Here is a 25198-nt window from a genome sequence, read left to right as displayed (position 1 = left end):
AAACAAGCATTCATGGACCAAATCTATCTGTGGGTGTAGCAATTTTGAGGTTAAAATATCTTCATTTGGTAAAACTCTCAAGCATAAGTTTTTAAAACTTATTCCAAAGAGGGGAAAAAAACATGTTTTATCTAGTTCTGGAGGATGAATTTAGGTGATATTTTACTGATGTCCTGTTTGAAAATCCTATCTATAAGCTTTACATGGAATTTTTTTCTTCCTGATATTTATCTTTATCAGAAGAGTTCCAGGAAGAACTTTTGGAACTCAAAATTGATTTTGTTGCCAAAAGTAACCTCCAGAAAATCACTTTGGAGATTTCCCAGGTGGAGTATCTTCTTATTTATCCCCAAATAAGTGAGCAGTTTCACCAGTCATTTTCCTATTTTACTGACATATATTTGAGAAGGTGTTTTCTCTGCTCCATCCTGTCCCCAGCCCCTGGCTAGAAAAATATAGTCATGCCTCAGACTTGACCTTGGAAGTGCCTCTCTTAATGGCTGCTGCTTATGTCCATTACTTAATGGATTTCTGAAAACATGAAAGGTAAATATATACAAGTCTGGTAGTAAAGTTTCATATTTTCAGGAGGTTCTATTCCTTAATTGTGGCTTGAGCTTATTTACTGTTGGGTATGATGTTTCATGGTGAAGCACATATGTCTAGCATATGAAGATGAAACATACACGGTCAAAGCTTTTTAATACGATGAAGTTATATTTATTAGATAGATGGAATTGATTTCAAATGCTGTGAGGAAGGATTTAAGATTTTACAGTTAAATGGAACCCTGAGCACGTGATCATTATAACTTTTGGCATATTGATCAGCTATCTTGAAACTTGTGTCCACAATTTAAGTACAAACTTGCTTTTGTTAAGAGGTCCATAAAATCCATCAACAGCTATAGATTTGTGCATTTGGGGTCATTGAAATGTTTGTAGCTGATTATTTCGGTCATTATTTTGAGATTCAAATAGTATTAAAGGAAATTTGAAGTTTTACATTTATGAAAGGGAGCCGAGTTTAAAAGGGGCGTCAGGAGACCTGGCGCGGTCTGGAAGGCAGCAGGCTGTGGGCGTCGGTCTGGTGCGCGGAGGGCGGCCCTGCCTGCTGCCAGCTTCGGGGCCTTTGCTGCTTTTGAACCTGTTTCTTCCTCTGGAAATACAAGACTCATCTGCTCTGGCTCCCTCACAGAGTCGAGGTTTTAACAGTCAGAAGAGACTTGGAATGCAAAAGTGCTTTGTAGAATATAAATTGCTTTATAGTTTTCTTAGTGAGAAGTCATATAACATGAGATAAATATTCCTGTGAAAATTGATCAATGTTTAAAACTGTTTCACTTGAGTCTCCCGTCCTGAACTGGTAAGTGGGAGAAGTTTTGCTTTTTACCCCTGCTTGAGAGTGCAAGCCTCTATTAAAATGTAAGTTCTCTAACGTGGCAGGAACCCTTAAATTTCATTGCCTCACGTTGGACCAAAATCATTTTCATAAAGAACTTTTGTGATGGGTGAAGAGTGTTGAAGAGGAGCAGGCCGGTTCATCACAGGCTGGTATTCCTGCCACAAGCTCATTGTGCTGGGTTTCGCTTTTCCTTCCCCCCACACCTTCCAGTAACTCACCTGATGGGAAATACTAATAATTTTGGCCCTTCCTCATCCTCCACCTTCTGTCACTTGCCAGGAGTTACTGGTTCTGCTTCAGCTGGATCTTTAAAATCATTTTCACCTTTGAGTTTCCATTGATTATGTCTAGCCTTCATTCCTTCTGGTGCGGATGTGCCGTGGTAGCCCTCTCACACGGAACGAGGTCTGAACTCTGGGCTGGTGTGCGCCTGATTTCTTTCCAGCCTGTCCCTTAATGCTTCTGTTCATTTCCTTGTCACACAGCTGCACAGACTGTCTTTTACTAAATGTGCCCTTAACACTCTTCCATTCCCCAGGACTGTTGTGGTTAAAAGCATTCCTGGGTTCAAGTCCTTTCTCCACTGATCACTCGCCATGTTACCCTGGAAATCTAACTGAACCTCACTATGCCTATTAATACAATGAGAATAATAAGACTGTCTGCCTTATAAGGCAGTTGTGAGGTGTAAAGGAGGTAATCCATGTAGAGGACTTAGAGAACTGTGCCTGCCTGTGTGGTCATAGAAGTGTTAATGACGAGAATGGCGATAGCCCTTCCTGTCTTCTTTCTGTCAGAGTTGTATGTATATCTCCACTTGGGCGTTTTCCCGTATCTCCCTTATGATAAGTAATTCACCAGTTGGTATATCCATGTCTAGATTTAGTCAGTATTTATTGAGAACTTACTCTATAAGATGTAAGATTGATCACTGTGAGAAATATCAAACTTAATTAAGCATATATTGTCCTCTAGGAAAAGCACAATGTAAAATAGTCAGCATTCATTCAGCAAATGTTTATCGAGCAACTGCAGAGGAACCAGGCACTATATTGTTCTGAGGCTGGTGTCATAGTTTAATGACTAACTTTGGTGACAGATCAGAGTTTGGGTACCTTAAAGAAAAGTTGAAACGCTTTGGGAGTGTAGGAAAGAGATTCCATCAGCTAGGGGGGTCAGGAAAGGGTTTTCAGAGGAGATGTTGGAAACACTAGCCGTGAAAACGGCAGTCTTAGCAGGGTGGTGGGATGGATGCACTGAGCCCATCTCCACCTCTCAGGAAGCTTCCATCTACTTCTTTGGGCTGTGGCTCTGCATGGTCTTTGGAATTTTCATAATTGTAACTTCAAGGGCAGGGACAGTGTTGTCTTCATTTTTGAGTTTTTGGTACTTACTTCAAGTCTTATACATAGACCATTCTCAATAGAGGATGATGACAGATTAGAGAGCTGTCACCTCCCACGTAACTTAAAAGGAGACTGAAATTTGATGATTTTCAGTATCTGCAAAGCAATTACATCTCCTAGAGAAGGCATTTCTATTAACTGTAAGTGTTTTGACGGTGTTCATGCTGTTTTATTTCTTACCACATTAATCATAGCCATAGTTGTCATGGTAGGGGTGTAAAAAGTGAGTTGTACATCAATTCGTGTAGCTGTTTCTTCCCCTTTTTTTGCATATTTCTGGGAAGAAACTACTGTAGATTCTCCTTTAAAGCCTTCCCTGGTCCAGGAATTCCAGGGTGTGATATCATAACTTGAGAAATCTTAGTTTTAAAAACTGCCCAACAGTTTTAATTCTGAATTTCTCCTTGTAGCAAGGAGCAAGGACCAACCCCAGTGGAGAAAAAGAAGAAAGGAAAAAGGAAAAGTGAAACCACAGTGGAGAGTTTAGAGCTGGATCAGGGCCTGTCGAACCCATCCCTGCGGAGTCCTGAGGAATCCACTGAGTCTACAGACAGCCAGGTACAGCTGTGGCCGGGAGCCCTGGTGGAGGTTGCGCTTGCCAGGTGGGATCTTGCAGATGCTGATCCTGTTGCTCCTCTGTCCCTCTCTCAAGCCTGCACCCCTTGTGCACAGATCTGGGCTGGGCTTTCACGGTTCTGGTGGGTGAGCACCAAAAGACCACAGGCCTTTTCCCTAGCACCCTGGATTTTAGTATAAGGTTATTAGTATAAAACAATCTCCAGTTTTTTAGTGGAGCTTGCTTCCTTCTTGGAAAGCAGCATATTCAGCAGTGAGAGAGTGAATGGGGCAAGTGGAATCGTGAGCTATGCTAGTTAAGGCTTGGGGCCCTGTTTTGCCATGTAGTTAATGTATTTGGGAAGGACTCAGAGATGGGCCAGTCTTTGCATAAGGGCATTTTCATAATCTCAGGTGCTGGAAAAACCAGGGGTGTCTTTATTGTGCCAAAAACAGGAAGGAAAGTTTGACTAAATGTGAACAAAAGGAGTTGCCCCCCTAAATGGGATTCCTAAAAATGTGCCAGAGTGTGCCTACGACATTGGTAGGAATGTTCTCCCTGAGTTGAAGCAGCCTCTCTTGGGTGTGAGTTCTGGGATTTGAAAGCATTCGCTTCTGTGACATCCACAGCAGTTTATCTGGGCTGTGTGGCTGCACGGGGACCACTTAGAATAAGACCAATGCACTACAATGTCACTTATCAGCTGGATCCTCAGAGATGTCTGGGTGGTAGTCATTGCTGGAAGGTGTCGGCTCCTCATGTCATAGTGGTAATAAGTAGTAGTGTGGGGGTGTCAGAGCCAAGACCCCCTCACTGCCTGTAAATTTGGGCTTGTGACTACTAGATGTCCTGATTGGCAGAGGCAGAGGCACATCAGGTTGCTGGTTGATGGCAGTGGGGGGGGGGTAAGTGTTTCTAGGATGGAGATCTTTATGTGAGATTGGGTAGGAGGTTTTTTATATAGGCTTGATCCCTCACATAAAACTGAATGTTACAGAGGTGACATAATAAAGAAATGCTAGGAACACCGAGAGAGGCCCAGGAGATGTCTTTTAAAAAATAAGGGAGATGGGGTTTTGCTTTTGTTTTTTTTTAAGTATTTGAGAGTGAGCCAGCTGGTGACTGGCTCCCGGTGTGTTTCTGCTGCTTGGATGTGATGTGTACATGGAGACGGACTGTGTGTTTTCTGTTGGAAGAGAGCCACTGGGCTGCTTTGTTGCAGAATGTTATCTGTAAAAGGTCATAAGCTTCTTAATTATAGATGAGTCCTCAGATGGTGACTCATGAGTCTTGTTTTGTCACCCTTAAGATGTCTCCTTGCATTTCAGGGGGTACTACCAGATTGTAATTAAATTGATATTACTTAGGTTTTTAGGCATTATATGGCAGGTATCATGAACTCAAGCAAAACCGAAGTCAACTCTCGTACCATTGTCATAAAATCAGAGCTGCCAGCTATGCTAGAAGGGACCTCAAAGATGATGGAGTTTTCCTCCCATCTCTGTTTTACTGAAGTAGGAACCAGTGCTAGAAAGGAGGTGAGAAGTTACTGCCTTTGATGAATAAAACACATCTCACTGGATTCTCAGACTGTGCCTTCTCAGTTCCTGGCAGTTTGGATTCCCTCCCTCATCTGGGTCCCGTTTTGAGTGAATTTAGTTCTTAAAAGAGTTGTGTTTGAGGAAGATTCCTTTCGTAAAGTAAGAAAGGTCTCCTTTGCATGTTAGTGAGTATGGTTGAGGGTGTTCTTGTACAGACTTCTACCTGTGATGCACAGAGCTTCTCTCTCTGACGGTGTCTTTGTCCTGCAGAAACGACGCTCTGGACGGCAGGTGAAGCGCAGGAAATACAATGAGGACCTGGATTTCAAGGTGGTGGATGATGATGGGGAAACAATCGCTGTTCTCGGAGCAGGCCGAACGTCCGCCCTCTCTGCTTCTACCCTGGCTTGGCAGGCAGAGGTACAGCCTTTGGGTGGGGTGCTGGCCTGTGATGGAGTTGTTCTGTGGCTGTTTGCTAAAGCTTAAGGTACATCATTTAACTACTGCTTATAACCTTCAGATGGCTTCCTGTTGCATTTAGAATAAAATTCAGCCTCTTACTGTGCCAAGCAGGATCCTCGACCACTGCGCTCTCTATTTCCCCAAAAACATTTTCAGATGAACAATTTTTCCTTGTCTCTCTCAGGACTCTTCAGCCAAAAGACTTGCCGTCTTTTAATGCCTGAACGAGCAGTTCTTCCCCACCCGCAGGCCTTCGTATGTGTTGTTCCTTCTTCCTGGAATGCACTTCACCATCTCTCAGAGCGCTTCACGTTTTACATGCGTGGTTCCCCATCTTCCAGAGTCGGTCCCCGCCCCTCAGGCTAATGATTCTGTTTCACTCCTTTGTGTTTCCTTCACAGCAGTTACAACAACTCGTAATTTGGATTTATGACCTCATTTCATTTGTATGTTTGTTGTTCTCATTAGAACAGCCTAATACATGGTAAATAGTCGTTCCATGAATAAAATTACATGAACTAGTGATTCCAGTACTGAGAGTCCACTGCAAGGGTAGGTCCCCGCCTCTCAGGAGCTGTATGTAGGAGAAGGAGCATGTGGCTATACTACTACTATGTTGAGTGCAGCGCTACATGTGTGTGCTAGGGACTGTAGCTACACAGAGGAGGCCTGGTCAGGAAAGGGACGTCGGTCGGGGTTTTAGGAGGAGTAATTTCCAACATGAACTAAAGCCCCAGAGCCCGAGTGGTCCCACAAGTTGTGGTATGCCAGGTGGATGAACCTGGTGGGGTGTTAGGGTCTAATTTAAGGAGCAGTGGGAGATAAGCCCTGGGTGGTAGGAAGTCACATAATGTAGATTCTTGAATGTCAGCTAAGGTATTTGGCCCTTAGTACTGTATGTAGATCAGAGACAGGTAGGAGGCCTTGATGAGTTCAAGCAGAGAAGCAGGATGGCCATATTTACATTTTAGGGCTTTCCACTGGCAGCAGGATCACGGAAGGAAAGGACAGCATTAGGACTTGACGCCCAGACGCTAGAAAGGAAGAGTGGTAAATGATTAAAAGGAGGAGGTCTGTGCCAAGGAGCTCACCAAGGAGAAATGAGAAGCAAAAGGAGAGGCAGGCTGAGCATGTAGGAGGGGCATCACTGCCAGCAGCATATTGTGGGACGCGGGCGCCTGTTGTTACCGAGTCACCGTTGCTGACTTGGCAGAATCCAGGGCTCTGCATGTGCGGCAGCAGCACAAATACCTGTCCTTTCTCCTGGAGACCAGCACGGCTTACTGAGGCCGACAGTACTTTATCTGTTTAAACCACCTGACCTCCAACTTGAAGTATTTTTACGTAACATTACCTGGCCTTTCACTCTGTTGGCATGGAAGGGAACTAGGAGCAGGGGTCGTTGTCCCTTTTTTAACAATAAAGAAACAGGCACAGAATGATCCAGGTCATGGGTACATAGTAGTGGTTGATTAGTGACTAGCACTAGGAGTTGATTTCATGTCTCTGTGCTAAGGGTTATCCAAATGATGCATATAAGACTTAGAGGAATAGTAAGTCATCTATTGTCATTGCCGTGCTCTTCTAGCAAATAGTTAAGAGTAGCCTTCTCAGACTGAGTTGATAGGATTATATTGCTTTCTAATGGGCTTTCTTTTCTTTGAGATTTTATGGTTGGCTTGGTGTTTTAAAAACTGCAAGGGATTCTATTTCCTTCTACTAGCCATTTAGCCTGAGTCATTAGCCATATTTCAATTGTTGTTAAGACTTCTCCCCTGGCACCTAGAGGGCAGAACTAGCTGATCTGACAGAAACGATTGAGGACATTTTATGTACCTTAAGACTCTTGTTACTCTCTTAAGGGGACCGCAAAGAGAGGGCCATGTGTGTTTGTGTGTGTGTGTACAGATCATACACACATATACTTATATGTGGTGAAATACAAGATAGAATCTGAAGTTCCTTTAATCATGCCTCAAATATTGTTACTAAATTTAAGCAGGAAGGAGGCTTGATAATGTGGTTTTGGTGCTGCTGATATTCAGGAAAGCAACTGGGCCACAGGTCTGCCCAGCATGCAGGGCAGACAGCTTGTGAGGGGCTGAATGGGTTTCAGATTCAGTGCTCGATGGAGCCCTAGCTGCTGCAGAGCAAAACAGCTTCACTTTCATCTGTTGGGCTTCCTGGTGAGTTGTGAACAAAGATTTCCCAGGCTGATGTGAAGCTTGAAAGCCTTGGATCTCATCTTGGATTCCAGGCAATCCTCAAAGCATGCAGTGGCACAGAAAGTCAGTTGAAGTAGGGGAAGCTTTTTTCCACCTTTCTCCTGAGGCCCTTGGGGTGGGTGTCTGCTTGCTGGCTGGCTTTAGGTTGGGGCAGAGAAGAGTCTGAAATAGGCATAAGAAAAGGCCCTGCTGGTACCTCTTTGCAGTTCTGAGCACTGTCTTATCAGCATGCCCAACCCAATGCTGTGACTGCTGGCCCCTGTCCCAGCCCCAAATTGCAATCTCAGCATTGGTTACCTAGTGGTGAGTTGCTAAAAACATCTTTATGCATGATTCATTCTAGCTCAAGACTGGCAGATTATCTCACTCAGCCTGCTTTAGAATCCAGAGGCCAGTCCCCTGACTAGGAGCGAGGTAGGATTTGGGGACTGGAAGTGTTTCTTTTCTGATGCTGACTCCTTGCTTAGCTCTTCTTTGTCACACTGTGTTGGTACCTGGAACAGAGGCAACTTTCACAGTTGCACATTTATAATGTATAGGTTTTTACAAGGTTGTCTCAGTTTTTGCCTCCTATGATTAGTGTGGTGTGTATGATTTTATCTTTTGGAACACGAGTTGAATTTGAATGAGATTCAACCTCTGGTGCTCTCTTGTGACATGCTGCTATGTCTTTGTAGATAGAACCCTCTGCTTTGTGTGGCCTTTTCCTGTGCCTGGCAGGCTGAGCTCAGTTATTACCTCCCCCAAGAAGCTCCCTACTCATTCCCCCTGAGGGGGGGGGGATAAGTGCCCCTCTCCTGTGTTCCATAGCCCTCTACTGTGATTAACTTTCTCATTATCCTTGTTTTTTTGTTTTGTTTTGTTTTGTTTTGTTTCCTTCTAAACCATGAGCTATTTTAGGATAGGCCTTGCATCTTTTTTTTCTTATTCACTCTCTCAGGCATGATAGAGTTTTAATAAAGTAAAATTAACAGCAACTCCTAGGAACTACTCAGACAAAAACTCGGTTATCACACTTTTCCATCCTCTGTTTTGTACTGTTAAGACTGTTGTGTCGATATTAGTTATTCTCAAAGTCAGGAGTCCTCAGGAACTCCACATCCTGTGTGTTCAGAGCCTGCAACTATTCCGATTTGTCGGTGCCTCTGAATATCACTCCCTTTTGTCCCCCCCTAAGAAAAAATGTTTAGTTATGTAAGTCTCTGACATGAACGTGAATGAATTAAAATGGTCGTCTTTGAAGGATAATTTGAGAAAATTCCAAGCAGTTGAGAACAGATGGTTGTTATGGAAGTGTGTTTGGTGAGCAGATTTAGTTTATATCTGTGTGTATCTGTATACACTGAGTGTTTATACACATATGATCATACTTTTATGCACAATCTCTGTTTTGTTTAGGGGGGGAAAAAGTCAATTTCCCTTCCTATTTTGATACGGGAGATACCAACTAGTAGATGCAACATCAGGTCACTCCCAAGTAGGAAAAATACAAAAAGGAAAACCACACCTAGGCATATATCTTAAACTGTGGGAAACCAAAGACAGAAAGAACATCTTAAAAACCTCTACGTAAAAACTGACAGCTAATGTTATATTAACTGGGTAATTGAATATTTTCCCTTTGAATTTGGGATGAAGGAGAAGATTCCACTAGTATCACCTATATTTAGAAATGTTCTAGAGGTTCTGGCTACTGCAGTAAGGAAAAAGGAGAAATAAAAAGTTAAAAGATGGAAAGGAAGAAGTAAGACTGTTAGTTGCAGATGACATGATTGTGTGTAGCAAATTCAACAAAATGGAGAAACCATTAGAATTAGTAAATGTGAATTTATCTAACTTGTTGGTCAGGAAGACAAAAAAATCTATTTTTATAAACTAGCAAGATGAAATCAGGAAACGAAAATTGTAAAATGTCATTTATAATAACATCAGTGTTATTAGATACTCTGGAATAACTCTCAATATACACAGGCTCTCTATGGGAAAAACATTGCTGAAAAATTAGAGAAGACATAAATAAATGAAATAATATGTGACATACATGTATTCATAATTGTTAAGATGTCTACAATTCAGTCCCAGTCAAAATCTAAGTAGGGTGTATTTGGGTGGAAATCGATCATGGAAATGCGAAAGACCTAGAATATCCAAAGCAGTGGTGAAAAAGAACGAAGTTGGAAGACTTACTGTCATCCACACTTTGTAATGAAGCTACAGTGTGAAGTCAGGGTAGTGTTGTTATAGAACAGATAGGCCGACGGGACCAAACAAATCTGTGCTGCCTGGTGCAGCTGCGCCCAGCCGTCTGTGGCTGTTAAGTACTTGACACGTGGCCGGTCCAAAGGAGGCGTGCTTGCTGTGAGTGTGAAGTATACACTGGGTTTTAAAGACTTGGGATGAAAAAAATATATATACATATATATAATATCTTAAGAATTCAATATGATTACATATTGAAGTGATAATATTTTGGATATATTGTTTAAATAAACTACGTTAAAATCCGTTTCATCTGTTTATTTCTTTTTCAATGTGGTGACAAGAATGTTTTGAATCACATGTGGCTTAACAAGTGGCTGCAGTGGCAGCAAGTATTCCTTAAACAGGACATAAAAATACATAAGAGAGAAGATCAGTAAGGTGGATTATATAGAGCCTTTGTCCATCAAAAGACACATTTACAGATTGAAAAGACCCATAGATTGGTAGAAAATGTTTATAATCTATATACCTGACAGAGAACTCTTATATAGAAGTATATAAAGATCTCTTGCAAATCTAAATGGAGGGTAATTTAAAAAGTAGGTAAATGACTTGAATAGGAGCTTCACAAAGATGATGGCTACATGGCCGGTAGGCACAGGAAATGGTTTTTAGCATCCCCAGTTATCAAGGAAATGTGAATTAAAGAGAGAATACTACACAGTGACTGGAATTGTTCAAGTTTTAAAGACTGACAGTATCAAGTCAACTGAACCACCCATGCGTTGCTGGTGGGTATAATAATTGCTACAGTCACTTTAGGAAAAAGCTTTGACAAGATGCATTAATACCCAACATATAATCAAACTCATAGTCTAGCAGTTCCACTCTGTGTGTATTCAGGGTAAATGAGTGCATTTGTGTAACAAAAGACGTATGTTAACATCGGAAGCAACTGAAATATTCCTTGACAGTACAATGGATAAATAAGTGGTAGTGTATTAATACAACAAACTACAACACAGAAGAATGAACTACATAATATATGACTCAGTTTATACAAAGTTTAGTAATAGTCAAAACTAATCAGTAGTGGTAGAAGTCTGAATAGTAGTTACTTCTCATGAGGGCTGAGGGTCTTCCAAACTGTTAGAAATGTTATATAATTTGATCTGGTACTTATACAAATGTGTATTTGTTTATGTAGAAATCCATCCATTATACACTTGAGGCCAGCAGTTGTACACTTGAGGCCTCTGCATACTGGATGTAAAGCATTATGTTGGCATGTCTGGTCGTTCCTTGATGATGAAGACCATAGCTCATTATTTCTGTCAGACCAGTGCATAAACTTAAGACACAGTAAATAGTATGGAAGAAAATTAGGAGGGAAGTAGGAAGGAAGGAAATTGGTTAATTAGTCTAGTTTCTCTGAACCCACCTGTTCCTTTGCTCACTTTCCACTTCCCATAGAACGCTGTTGATTGGCTACAAGTTTGCAGTAGTGATCTTTACTGATCAAGAAAGTACACTGAGCTTTGGCCCTTTGCTGTTGGCCATTCTGATAGTGTAGGATAGGTCCAAGTATATGGAGAAGGGGGAGACTTTTTAGTTAAGTGATGCAGATTAAGAATAATAATAACTGTCTCCAGTCTGTGGTCCTGGTGAGTTTGGTGCTTTATTTCTGTATGTATTTCCTTCTCTTTCTCTTCCACTTGTTATTTAGCATTCAACAAATAGTTGTTGATTACCCACTTTTACGTAGCCTTTTCAAGGCATCTAGCTACATCCAACAGGTTTGTCTCAAGTGGAAGAAGACAAGTAGTGAACAGTCAACTCCCTCTTCCTTTGCTAACTTGTGCTAAAGAATCAGGCAGAACAAATACTTAAACAGAAAAACAAAAGCTTTCTCCTAATGTATGGTAGGCACAGTTCACCCATCCCTTGTTGAGCTGTGGGGAAAGACTTGTCATTCTGGATTAACTTCGGCATGGCACCTAGCACAGTGCCATGTGTCTAGGGGAATGTAATAACCATTTGTAACCTTTGGGGACATCTGTCAGTGCCTGCTGATTTCCTTACTTCTTTTCTACCATCTGTCATCTGCCCTCCTCAATTTTTTTTTAACTATCACTTTTCAGAGAAAAGCTTGATTTAAGATCCTAGAAGACATAATGTTTTCTCTAGTGGTATGGCTTTGTGACAGTTGAGCCCAAAATGGGTAGACTGAAGACAGTAATGTGCAGAATAAACCATCCTTTTGGGAAGTTCTGATCAGGCACCCATATAGTTATTTTGAAAGTAAGGATTGTTGTGATGAACATTCTTTTTGCATACAATTCTAAGTCTCATATCATGGTAAGTAATAGATCTAGAAAGGTCATATTGTGCATAGAAAACCACTGAAATAAAACTACTTAAAGCACTAGAAAGAATGTTAAATGCCAGTGTGTTGTGACTCAATGCATTCTTTCTTTAAGTTTGTCATTTTTCATGCAGATTTTTAAAAATCACATACTCTGTAGAAACATATATCATGGAGATTAAAAGCCTAGTGATGGCAATGTGTATATAGGGAAGGAAAGGAAGGAATTAATTTGTTTTCAATTGGAATTTGTAGTCAAGGTTCATCAGTGAAACAGTCTTTTCTAGGTACAGAGGGGAAAGATGGTACAGTTTAGAAGAGAATAATTACACCATCGTTTGTATAGTGCTTACTCTCCAAAAATGTTTTCCTGTGCCATTTTATCCTCTCAGTAACTCAGTGAGATATGAATTTTTAACTCCTATATTAATAGATTTGGAAACCATGAGGTGTTAATTGACTTGCCCAATGTCAATAGGTATTAAAATTTGGACCTTCTGATTCTAAAGCCCCCAGATTCTTTCATGTAACACCTTGGTGAAGAAAGATCGAGGCAATGTGTAGACAGTTTTGGCAGAGGAGGGAAGCCCTAGGACCGATTTTAGTGTTGCTAAAGGCAGATCCGAAAAGCAGAATACCTTCTGAGCACATGTGTGTTGGAGAGTAGGGGGAATAGGGTTGTGCCCAGAAGTTAGAAGATTTTCTCTTTTTATCACTCCGTGGTCTCCCTCTGTGATAGGAGGGAGGCCTTGGTATTCAAAGGTGAACTTCTGATGCAGTAGTGCCTATTGTAGTAGTTCTTAACAGAATTATTTCTTGGATTCTGTGGTGCCAGTAATTTTCTTTCTTTTTAACTTCCATCTCCAGGAGCCTCCAGAAGATGACGCAAATATCATTGAGAAGATTCTGGCATCCAAGACTGTCCAGGAGGTTGGTGGCTTTTATATCACCAGCACTGATGATCCTCTCTGTGGAGACATATTTGGTTAGAGAACCTGGAATGGTCATTCCTGGCTGGAGTGAGAGCTAGGCATGAGCATTATCTGGCTAGTCAGTACTTAGTTTTACACCCCCCAGAAGATTTTTAGGACATAAAATTTTCAAATATGTGAGAAAGCCCAAAATTGGGCCTTGAGAAATCTGTATTAGAACCAGGCTGAGGTGTTGATTTACCTGTTTTTTTAGCATGTAAAGGTGATCTGCAGGGATCACCTTTATGTGGGTTAATTAACTTGCTTGCTCTTGGTTACAGGTTCACCCAGGAGAACCCCCATTCGACTTGGAGCTATTCTACGTTAAGTATAGAAATTTGTACGTCTATTTAATGTATTATTTGTATTTAAATTTTATATGCATAAAACTTTCTTTCCCTATCACAGCATCATCCATGTTTTCCCAGAATGGCCCCTAAGGCATGACTCATGGATTTAGTTGACTCAGATTCACCTTAGGTGGTGGTGCTCAACTTTGGCTGCACACAGAACCACCCACAAACTTTAAAACAACTAAAGTCCTTGCTCCACTCAAGATCTGTTGACTCAGATCTGAGAGTAGTCCCCAGAATTGTTTTGTTGTTTTTTTTTTTTACTTTCTGTGTGATTCTCATTTGCACCCAGGGTAGAGAACCGCTATTCTTATAGCCTATACCTTTTCCCCTTCATTTTTCTCTAGTCCTCTGCTGTGTGCTCACTTTCACTAACGTGTATTACACAGTCATCGCTTGACTGTTGTATGTTCCTTGACTGGGAATCATATCTGCAACCTTGGCTTATTAGGACGATGCTCTAACCAGCTGAGCAACTGGGCCAGTAGTCTGAGCCAATTTCTGTGGAGGCCACAGAGTGCTCCATTGCCTGGAATTGCTGCGTTGTGTCTTCTCTTTTTGCCCTTAAGGGCAAAGCCCTTCCAGGCCCAATCTCCAGCAGTTTCACAATGGACCATTCAGTTGCTTCTGTGTTAGATGGTCATCGTATATTGAAACACTTTAATGTTTAGTGATATGCCAGTCCTGTGCTTATGTCACAATTTGTGTTGTTGGACAGCTCCTACTTACACTGTAAATGGGCCACAATGGAAGAGCTCGAAAAGGACCCTCGCATCGCACAGAAGATAAAGCGATTCAGGAATAAACAAGCCCAGATGAAGCACATTTTCACTGAGGTGAAGCAATATTTACTGGCTAATTTGAGCACAGCTTTTCTTGCAGTATTAAATAGCGGGTGTAAGTTTCTTAAAATTGAAGTTTTGAGCAGATCTGTTGCTGTAGTTGAATTGCTAAGTATGCATTAGATTTGTCACAAAACTAGTCCAGACTTAAGCTAAAGAAAACAAATTATCCACTAAGGTATGAGGAGCAAATCTTGCTTCTTAATATAGCTTACAAAGCTCTGTGTGTCTGTTTTCTGATTTATTTCTAAGGGAATGAGTTTTCTTTGATTGGGAATAGGGAGAAGAAATTGTGTCAGGACTTAAAGAAATAATGCAACAGCACTATTGTGGGAAGGAAAGGCTTTGAGAAGACTGGGGGACATCACAAAATTAAGGACTGATAGCGGGGTGTAGTTCCTGTAACACTGTCTTTGGTCTTGACCTATTTAATGTTTTTATTAATAATTTGGATAATTGATATCCTTACAAAGTACATAATAACTTAGCTTTGGGGAGAACGTCTTTCTTCATATCCATTATTTCCTGGCACTTTATGAGGTTGCCAGGGGAAGGGGTAGCAGTGTGAAGGAGACTCTGGCTCAAGGGACGTCAAGTTCCCACGCTCCATAGGGGTGGAGGCCTTCTAACTGAAACCCAAATTCTTTCCAGAGACCAGACCCAACTCTGGCAGGATAAACAACAAAATCAAAGTTCAGGTTTGCCTAGACAGGTTGGGATCAATGAAATAAAATGGCAATAAAATGTAATGTCATGCATTTGCATTAAAGATTTTTTTCTACAAGTAGAACGGGGAGAACGACTGGATAGCAGTCCTGGGGAGAAACGATATTTATTGCCAGTGCAGTTGCAAGTTTACTATGAGTCAAGAGTAGGGTGTGTCTGCTTAAAAAGGAACATTAATCCTACACTGCACCAATGGCACAGTCATGCTCTGCCTTGCTGTTTTCATTCCTAAGTGTTATGTTTATTTGGGGGTACCAGGAGTCAGTGAGGGGTGCTGCAAGTCTGAGCAGCATAGCAGAGAGATTGAGAACAAAAGTGGGAGGAGGACTGCTTAGAACCTGGGCTCTGGAGCAAGACCCCCCCTCTCCACCCCCACACACACAGCTGGGTGGGCTTACAGAGCCTCTGGCAGACTCAGTGTCCTCATCTGTACTAAAACCAGAATTCCTAATAGTATCAACCTCACAGAATACCTTGGAGGAGTGAATGACAGTGTTTACAGAAGTGCTTAGCGCAGTGCCTGGCTCATGGTCACTATTCCACATGTGTCCTTAAGGGATCTGGAAACATGGCACCTGAAGAACAGTTGGACACCTGCGGCTACTTAACCCAGATAGGGAGGGGATTGTTGAAGAGCCAACACAGGAGGGAGTCAACTTGGTTACCGCTGCTGTAGAGGAAACAGTTCAGACCAGTGAGTCACAGTTACAGGATAGAAATTAGGCTGTAATTTAATAGTAACAACGATAAAGATCATGCCGCTACTGCTGAACAGACAGAGGTAAAACTGTCTTGGCAGTGGGTCAGATCTTAGAAGGCGGTATGTTTTTGAGCATGGGATAGTTGAAACCAAGTGTGGATTTGCCAGGAATGCTGTAAAAAGTACTTATACATTAAGTAGAAGATGAAACTGGATAGCACGTAACATGCCTTCGAACAAGGGGCAGTAAGAACATTCCAGCAGACAAGGAAGAGGGCCTCTGGGTAAGAAAGACCTGGTAAACATTCCCGTTCTTGCAGCTCTGTGACCTTGGATACGTTACCTAGCCTCTCTGAGTCAGTTTTCTCATCTGTAATTATAGCACCTACTCTAGAAAATAGTTTTGAGACTTAAATGGAAGCGTTTAGTGTAACTCCAGACACATGTTAAGTATATCTAAGTGCTGTTTATTATTGTTTTGCAAGTACCCTTTTTTGAAGCATAATGTCCATAAAGATAAATCCAAGGGCATGTACAGCTCAGCGAACTCTCACAGAATAAACACACCGGCGTAAGCACTGCCCGGACCAGGAAATAGAACATTATCTCTGCCCCAGAAGCACCCTCATGCCTCCTGCCAGTGTTGGCTGTTCATTGCTGTTGTATTAAGAAGAAGAAACCGTAATTCTGAGTTTTCACAGGTGCTTTTTGGAACAGGGAGCAGTGGAAAAGAGCGCCCTCTTTGTGCTGATTTTTGCACGCACCACAGCAATCAACAGGGAAGCCTCACCTTGGCTGAGGTGCATCCCGTGCGGCGTGGCTGGCTCCTTTCAATTTAGCCATGGCGGTCAGGGTTTAGGGACCATGAAGAATGTCTGTAGGTGACTTCTGTTCTCAGGTGAACCGTTTCCCATGTTTACTGATTGGGCCCAGAATAGGGGGTCACTTAGAAATAAAACACTGGACATGGGATTGAGGGCACGAGGCAGCTTTTAAACTCCTCTCCTCTATTTGCATTAGCCTGACGAAGACTTGTTCAATCCAGACTACGTAGAGGTCGATCGCATCTTGGAGGTGGCCCACACCAAAGATGCAGAAACAGGCGAGGTGGGTGTTCACTGTGGACTCCCCGAAAGTATCTTCCCTTCTTACGTCGTATTTTACTTGTTTGTTAACATGTGGTCTCTGTTTCAATGGCATCTGTGTATTGTATTGCGTTGTATTGTGTTGTGTTGTGTTGTGTTGTGTTGTGTTGTGTTGTGTTGTAGGGTGGTTTTCCAAGGGTTGGCCAGAGAATGATGGACCCCTTTACTCTAGGGGAAAGCACATAGATCTCTCTCCTGCTCCCCCCCCCCCAGGAGGTGACGCACTATCTGGTGAAGTGGTGCTCCCTGCCTTACGAGGAAAGCACGTGGGAGCTGGAGGAAGACGTGGACCCTGCCAAAGTTAAAGAGTTCGAATCTCTCCAAGTCCTCCCTGAAATGAAGCATGTGGTAATCTGTCAGTTACATGTAGAAACTGATGTTCCATACAGAAAGATGGTGTAGTAAGACTGTTACTGTGTTTACAGAGAGTTTAAGGAATTTGCCATTTTGATTATACAAAGGTTTTGTCTGATGTTCTGACTCTAGAAACTAATCAAAATATTGGACCCACTGTATTTTCCTGAGCTGATACTACAGGCACAAAGAAATAAAAGAATTCTGTCTATAGAAAACAGAAACTTGACTGATGTTGGATTGAGGGGAAATTAAGATGTAGGTGGGAGTGACAGCTAAGTTTCAGTAAAACAGTATAATGCAAGGTCTAGGAGGGTCTGTTTCTCTTCATTGATTGCATACAAATTTTAGAGAGGCATTCTCAGTTTAATCCAATGAAACCTAGAACACAGAGGGCCTGCACGTTCGTCAGAAAAGAGTCACTGCAGTTTGAAGCCAGCTTTAGGATAGTGTTTTTGGATTTACCACCTTCCCCAGTCTTGTTATGCTTCTAGAAGGTCATTCTCTACGTATTGAGCTCTCTGCTTTTTCCCACTAGGAGCGGCCTGCTTCAGACTCCTGGCAGAAACTAGAGAAGTCTCGCGAGTATAAGAACAGTAATCAGCTCCGGGAGTACCAGCTGGAGGGAATGAACTGGCTTCTTTTTAACTGGTATAACAGGTGAGGATCCAGAACCATTCCTCCCTTCATGGGTGAACTTCCTACAAAATGCTTGTACCTGAAAGTGGGCAGCTGCCTTGGTCAGTGTAGAGTAGCAGCAGCAGCTGGGAGCGTGCAGTGCAGCCAGTGATTTCGGCCAGAGTCTCACATGTCAGTCATACCAGGACTGTATTTTTATGCCGGTATTTCTCCAACCAAAAGAAACCATCTTTATATAGCATAGACTTTGTGCTCTTTGTTTTTCTTGTTGGTGCATCCAAAAGGTTAGGCTCTATCATAAGAGGTTATGCTCAGAAGATCCTTTAAACATGTTTTCTATCTCTAAGTCTTTAGCAAAAACAGGCTTTAAAGGGGCATAGATCTGGATTCCAGCCCCAACTCCGCTACTCGTTTGTGAGTCACAAAAGTTCTGGACTTGTACCGTAATTCTCAGTTTGTACTCTTTGTGCTTTAGTTCCTATCAGAATTTGATGAAACGGATGAAATTCGAGAAAGATGGGTTGACATTTTCTTAACATTCTAGAATGTCCCTAGTATTGATTTTAAAGACAGCATGTTGTCATGGAAAACGCACCAAGAGGAGATCCTGGAGATGGGTGTTCTAGTGTAGTCTCTGCCACTCTGTCACAGTGTCACTCCGAGCACAGCGCTCAGTGTGGCTTTCCAAGTCTTAGGGTGCCATCTGTGTCATGGAGGGTGAGACCAGATGGGGGCCACACCCTTTTAAATGTCCCAGCTCTGGGCAGTCTGTGATCCTGCGTCACTGGAAGACACCAATAATTTTACTCTGATTGGGAATTTATTTGTGTTATGTTTGACCTTCGATAATACAAATGATGAACAGTGAGAATCATGTAACTTACCCCTTTATTTTGCTTTGGTTTCCGTGAAGTTTGTTAGGTACAGAAGCTGGCTTTGGTTTAAGGCATATTTTTGTTCTCTGATATTTTAATTTGTAGTATTTTTAGTTTATATTTAAATTGACCCATTTCCTGTATTTTCTCACAAGTTGCTATATAGTTCCATTTTGGGAGAAGGTAGGGTATGAACAGTAATCATAATAAAAATTTGCCTCAGTTGCATGTCTGGAAAATATCGATAATGCCTTTCTTGACTATCTTACATGTCAGGGTATGCTTCTGAATTATCTTTTTAGTTGTAATCAACCTCTACCTCTTTTCTACAGTGATGATGAATTACCTGTATTTATTTCTTACTCTCTGCAGAAAAAACTGTATTTTGGCTGATGAGATGGGCCTAGGGAAGACCATCCAGTCCATCACATTCCTTTCAGAAATATTCCTTCGAGGGGTGCACGGCCCTTTTCTCATCATCGCCCCCCTCTCCACTATCACTAACTGGGAGCGGGAGTTCCGGACGTGGACAGAGATGAACGCCATCGTGTACCACGGCAGCCAGATCAGCAGGCAGATGATCCAGCAGTACGAAATGGTGTACAGAGATGCCCAGGTGAGCCTCGCACGAGCCACGAAGACCCAGCGACACCCTGATGTCTTCTGGAGTTGGGATACAACTCCAGATACAAAGTATCTTATGCCTTGGGTTGCTGTTGACTGACTGGTATCTGTACTGAAGCAGACTTTTCTTTCTTCCCTGGTAGTTTAATTTATGAGAAAACACAAATTTATAGGGCATGCTTTCCACTCTCGGAGATATTCCAGAGGTTCTTTTTTAGGACTCTGAAAACTTGGCTTCTTGGTTGGCTTATGAAGTTGCTTTTACATAACAAAAATTTATCAGTATTGTTATGTGCTCGGTGAAGAAAGTAAGCAGAAAAGTCAGGTATAGAGAATGGGTATCCAGCCAGGGAGTTTGGAGAAAAGGTTAACAGATCCGACAGGGAAAGATAAAGAGAAAACAGGATTCAAGTTGTTAAAAGCACAATAGAATTTTTAAAAAGCTTTTATTAAATATAGGCACTTTGCCGAGTATACCTGTATGCTGGTCTTGGTCACTTGGTTTTATAATTAATCAGGGTGAAAATTAAATGAATCTAATCAGAGGAAAGCCAGCCAGGAGCTTCAGGGACAGGAGACACCTGGAAGAAACTGACAGCGTGCTCTGTCTAACATGACGCAGCTCTGCTCTTTAACTGTGACGGCAGCACTGAGAGGCTGAAAGACCAAGGTGTGCCCTGCCCCGTAGCACTTGTCCCAGGTGAATGGAGATTATTACTTTGAATATGTACTGGAACCCAAGTTTAAAAGTTGAAATTAATTATGTCTGAAAAGTAGCAAAGAAGGTTCCTTGGGCTTTCAAGCTGCACATGGTTTAGACAGACTCATGACTGGGAATGTGTGAATCAACACCCATCTGCTTTCCTTATCTTGGCAATTAATAAATGAAAACCTCCCTTGCTGTGCCTTCTGCACTGCTCATCTGTCTCACCTTTGTGCGGGCACATGCTCTCTTGCTTCTGTTTCATCGATATAATGAGATCTGTCTCTTGTCTAAATAGTTGGTTCATTCTTATGGTCTCTTTTCTCAAATGAGGAAGAGCAATGCTTATTGGCTTCTCACCTAGGTCCTAGCATTTATAGTGCTGTCTCCTCTGGTCCAGCTGGTGCCCATTAGCTGAATTCTAGAGCCATGGTGTAAAGCTTTGCCTGCTGTTGTATCATCCTCAGGGAAACCCCCTTTCAGGAGTCTTCAAGTTCCATGTCGTCATCACAACATTTGAGATGATCCTGGCAGACTGCCCAGAGCTGAAGAAGATTCACTGGAGCTGTGTGATCATTGATGAAGCCCACAGACTGAAGAATAGGAACTGCAAACTTCTGGAAGGTCTCAAGCTCATGGCCCTGGTGAGAATTGCAAGCTCTTTATATGAACAGCGGTTGCTTCTCTTCACTGTGGAGGAAGCCTGCTTTAGGCATTCTGCAGGTAGCTTACCTGTGCAGTCTGTTTACTTTAGACTTTCTTTTTGCCCTTCATAGCTGACAGTGTAGGAACCAAATGTTTTTGTTTGTTTGTTTGTTTGTTTGTTTGTTTGTTTGTTTGTTTGTTTGTTTTAGAGAGGAAGAGAAGGAGAGGATAGATCGATGTGTGGTTGCCTCTCGTGAGTCCCCCGCTGGGAACTGGCCCGCAACCCAGGCATGTGCCCTGACTGGGAATCGAACCGCAATTGTGTGGTTCGCAGGCCCATGCTCAATCCACTGAGCCACACCAGCCAGGGCAGAACCAAATGTTTTTTACTTATGAACTGGGTTAACAGTTTGACGGTTGCCACAGATTGATTTCCAGAGGGACTTAGGGGAATCTTAAATACCATTTATCTGTGACCTGGAAATGTAAGGTGTTCTGGTTTGTTTGTAGGTCCCTGAATGCCCTGGTGCCAGAGATGATGGCCTTTTACATTACTGTTTTGGCACAGTGTCCAGTATGTGGTGGAAAGGCACTCAATAATATTGAATAAATGAATGAGTGAATGATGAATGGTTGTTTAATTAACATGAAATGCTGTTGATTCTTAGTAATATGAAAGGAAGTTTGATCTCTCTTTTGACTGTATTCCCATTAAAGCAAAGTAGAATTGCTCACATTGAGCGTAGAATGCCCTGGCTGCATTTTTCCACCAACACACACTGTGTGGGGAGCCCCCCGCCACTCATCACGTTGTGTTCCCTTGCGCAGGAACACAAAGTGCTGCTCACTGGGACGCCCTTGCAGAACTCGGTGGAGGAGCTGTTCAGTTTGCTCAATTTTCTGGAGCCTTCACAGTTTCCCTCAGAGACTGCTTTCTTGGAGGAGTTTGGGGATCTGAAAACAGAGGAACAGGTAAATGGGGCCTGAAGTATTAAGGGTCCGTTGTGGTGATTACCTTCAGCATGTGGAAAGACGAAGCTACTGTGGGTCCGGGAGTTAGCAAGTTCTGGCTGCCTTTAGTTGATGTATTTGTTTGTTTATGTTGAGGAGGGTGAGCCCATTATTAGCAATTTGTATTACTCCAAGGAATAAATGAACCAGCATCTCAAATATCTTACGTTAACGTATCAGTTCTCTAGCCATCAGTGATCTCATACGTAACATCGATGATTTTGCTCGTAGCTCTGATTTTAGGGCCGTGGTGCTTTCTTTCTTCTGCTTCCCTCATTCTTCATCCTTCCTCCTTTATAATCTGCAACATAATTCCCAGGTTTATTTTTTGAGTACAACAGAATATTAATAAGCAGTTAGGAAAAGAAGGCAGTCGTATACTAGAGTAGTTGGTAAGTGTAGCTTTGTCCATATCAACTAAATTTCCACAGTTTTCAAGGGTCTGGTCCTGAGCCTGGCTTATTGGACTCAAAGCTGATTCAGAACAACTGACATTAATAAATAGCCATCTACTGTGGGTAGAAATCTCTACTAGGGATTACAGAAATAAGCCAGACAAGTTTAAATGCCCCAAAAGAAACAAATAATAGAACTGGGGACTTTGTAGGAGAGAAAGGTCACATCTGTCTGAGACTCAGGAAAGACTTCATGAAGAGATTATAATTTGAAAGTAAACTTGGGAGAGTGGCTAAGTTTTCAGTAGGTGGAAAAAAGAGAGATGGTGACTTCTTTGCATAGGAAAAACTGAAATCTATTACTGATTAAATGGAATTTATTTGGGAGTAGTGAATCATCAGAGTAAGCTGGAAACAGGATGGAAGGTTGGAGTATGGGGCAGAGCGGTTTAGGGTTCTACTGTGGGAAGATCTGGAAAGACAGGATGGAGAATTCAGTAAGTATTAGGGAAGCAGTGCAGGGCTTTGATGGCAGGAGCGATGTAATTAGTCCTGCTAAACTGATCTCACAGTGGTGTGAGAGTGGGTTGGGGCAGAGAATCTGGAGACTGAGAAGGCTTGGGAATTTCATTAACAGATGTCAAGGGTACACTCTGTGGTTCCAATCTGCTTGTTTCTACTTCTGTGGTAAGTCAGGCTTTGAGAGCAATGACTAATCAAACTGAATTCCGCATCTGAACATGTGTAGTATCTATTGATCCTTTAAAAGCCAGCACCAACCTTCTCCATTTTTGGACCCTTAGAAATGCATCCTTTTCTCCCATTGCACTTATTTTGTGGTATACATTGTTTTCTTCTTCCTACAGTATGACCTCCTTGAGGAAAAGGCCCACATCTTCTCCAAAGTTGTGTTTGTTGTATTGACCAGCACAGTGTCTGGCACATAGTATACTCTAAATGATCCCAGGTATGCACCGAGTGAAGGGCAGAAGTTGGATGCAGCATGTGGCAGACTGGCATTTGTGCCTGTCCTTAACAGTGATCTTGCTGTGTCTTTTCTCTTTGGGTTCTTACACAGTAATTCTATATCCATTTGGGGGATTAGATTCCTGAGTACCTTGGTTGATAAAATGAAAGTCTCATAAATGGGTTAGATTTAAGATTGGGGTTGGCTAGGAGAAAAACCACAAAAATTACGTCAAATGTCTATTATTTTAAATCATAGTAAATAAAACTTCTAGAAAGCATCTGCTTCCAAATTAAAGCATATTTATCATTGTTTAAAATCTGCCTCCGTAAGTCTCCCAAAGCACTCTGTCTTCAGGAAGCGCTGGCACAGTTCACAACTTGCTTATGCAGAATCTACCTCTTCTAAATTTTGTTAGCAAACCTGTATGACTTGAAACTTGAACTTTTGCACTTTCATTTGTCCTTACTTTACTGTCCCACCAGGATTAGTCTTACTGCTATAATGTTTTAGCTCAAGGTGAACTCAGGTGCTGTGACTAGGAATCCCTGAATCCCTTCTCTGTCATTGTCTTCTTGGGAAAGGGAGCAAGTGTCCTGGCCAGTGCAGACCAGTGAGTGGGGCGCTGCTGTCCCTGGCCTAGGCTGTTTGAAGAGCAGAGAAGTAGAGCAAAGAACACTGTCAGGCTCCAAGTGCCCCTGGTGTGGCAGCCGCGTGATTGAATGGCACAGTCCTCCTACAGCATTAGCTTTCTGTGTACCGCTCCCCAAATGTGTTTGCTGTCGTTGTGTACAAGATGTGCAAAGAATCAGTTTCCAGATTGCCTCTGCCTTTTTTTACATTGAGATGTAATTGACCTAGTCGTTTCAGAGGTACATCACAATGATTCAGTGTGTGTACATATTATGAAATGATCACCACAGTAAGTCTAGTTAACATCACTGCACATAGTTACAAAATTCTTTCCTAGTGATGAGAACTTTTAAAATCTATTCTCGGCAACTTTCAGATACACAATACAGTATTATTAACTGTGCTGGATATCCTCAGGACTCGCTTAGTTTATAACTGGAAATTTGTACTTTTGACCACCTTCATCCCTTTCACCCATCCCAGATGGCCTCTGCTTCTTACTTTGTTCTTTCAGCATCTAAATCATCCCTTTATGTCACTTGTACCTCTTAACATGGCTTAAATATCCCTCAGTTAATTGTTGCATATGTGAATGTTGGGGAGAGAGAGGTTTGTTTTCTCCGTGCTAGAGAAGAGGGACTGTCTTTTGTATTTTTCCTTATATCTTATAAGGTTGCCACATAGTTTCTGAGTAAATAAAAGTGAACAAAAACCAGATCCCTTTTTCCTTTCAGCCTCATGTTCAGGGATCAGTCACGGTCTTTTATTTAGTCTGTTACCACAGTACTGTGCCCAAGAGATTGCAGTGAAGGTTGGAATACTCCAGTAATCATTAAATCAGGATTTTCCTGGACAGGTGAAGAAACTGCAGTCTATCTTAAAACCAATGATGCTTCGTCGGCTGAAAGATGACGTGGAGAAGAACCTTGCCCCCAAACAAGAGACGATTATTGAAGTAGAGCTCACCAATATCCAGAAAAAGTACTACCGTGCCATCCTGGAGAAGAACTTTTCCTTCCTGACCAAGGGGGCAAATCAGCACAACATGCCCAATCTCATCAACACCATGATGGAGCTGAGAAAGTGCTGCAACCATCCCTACCTGATCAACGGTGAGTGGGGGAACCTGGGGGCACCTCAGGCCTGCCGTGGGGCTCTGCCACGAGCTCACCATAACCAGACATCTTAGTATTGTTCCCGTGAGATGCTAGGATATATGTGTTCTCGCCTTTTTACCGGGTGTTTAACTGAGGTTCAAAGAGTTTGATGGATCTTCGTCAGCAGTCTTACTATGTATGTGTACACAGAGCCCTGAGTTTTGATCCCATCTGCCTATCAGAAGATAGGGATGTTACTACTCATCAGTCTGCTGACCGCTAACCTACTCATGGTTTAGCCTGCACTTTCCACTTGGGAACAGGGACATGCATTACCTTGTTGAGTAAGTGGTCTTG

At 42.2% G+C, this 25198-nt stretch overlaps 1 protein-coding gene across 3 annotated transcripts in view; it reads left to right on the top strand.

The window, feature by feature from the left end:
* The window catches only part of CHD6 (chromodomain helicase DNA binding protein 6), a 172369-nt gene that overhangs the window by 71409 nt on the left and 75762 nt on the right, over positions 1-25198 (top strand). For all 3 annotated transcript variants that reach the window (XM_037164551.2, XM_053671404.1, XM_053671403.1), the window contains 12 exons: positions 3221-3368; positions 5178-5327; positions 13029-13091; positions 13414-13472; positions 14204-14321; positions 16774-16860; positions 17112-17246; positions 17791-17912; positions 19139-19382; positions 20561-20737; positions 21567-21710; positions 24601-24856. In XM_037164551.2, coding sequence (XP_037020446.2) covers positions 3221-3368; positions 5178-5327; positions 13029-13091; positions 13414-13472; positions 14204-14321; positions 16774-16860; positions 17112-17246; positions 17791-17912; positions 19139-19382; positions 20561-20737; positions 21567-21710; positions 24601-24856 — 1703 coding nt within the window. The remainder of the gene's footprint in view (positions 1-3220; positions 3369-5177; positions 5328-13028; positions 13092-13413; positions 13473-14203; positions 14322-16773; positions 16861-17111; positions 17247-17790; positions 17913-19138; positions 19383-20560; positions 20738-21566; positions 21711-24600; positions 24857-25198) is intronic.

This window comes from Artibeus jamaicensis, unplaced genomic scaffold (genome assembly GCF_021234435.1).
Source record: "Artibeus jamaicensis isolate MK-2021 breed Jamaican fruit bat unplaced genomic scaffold, CSHL_Jam_final contig_685, whole genome shotgun sequence".
NCBI lineage: Eukaryota > Metazoa > Chordata > Mammalia > Chiroptera > Phyllostomidae > Artibeus > Artibeus jamaicensis.
The sequence above is the reverse complement of the archived record's forward strand: the minus strand, read 5'-3'. Positions and strand labels throughout refer to the sequence as shown.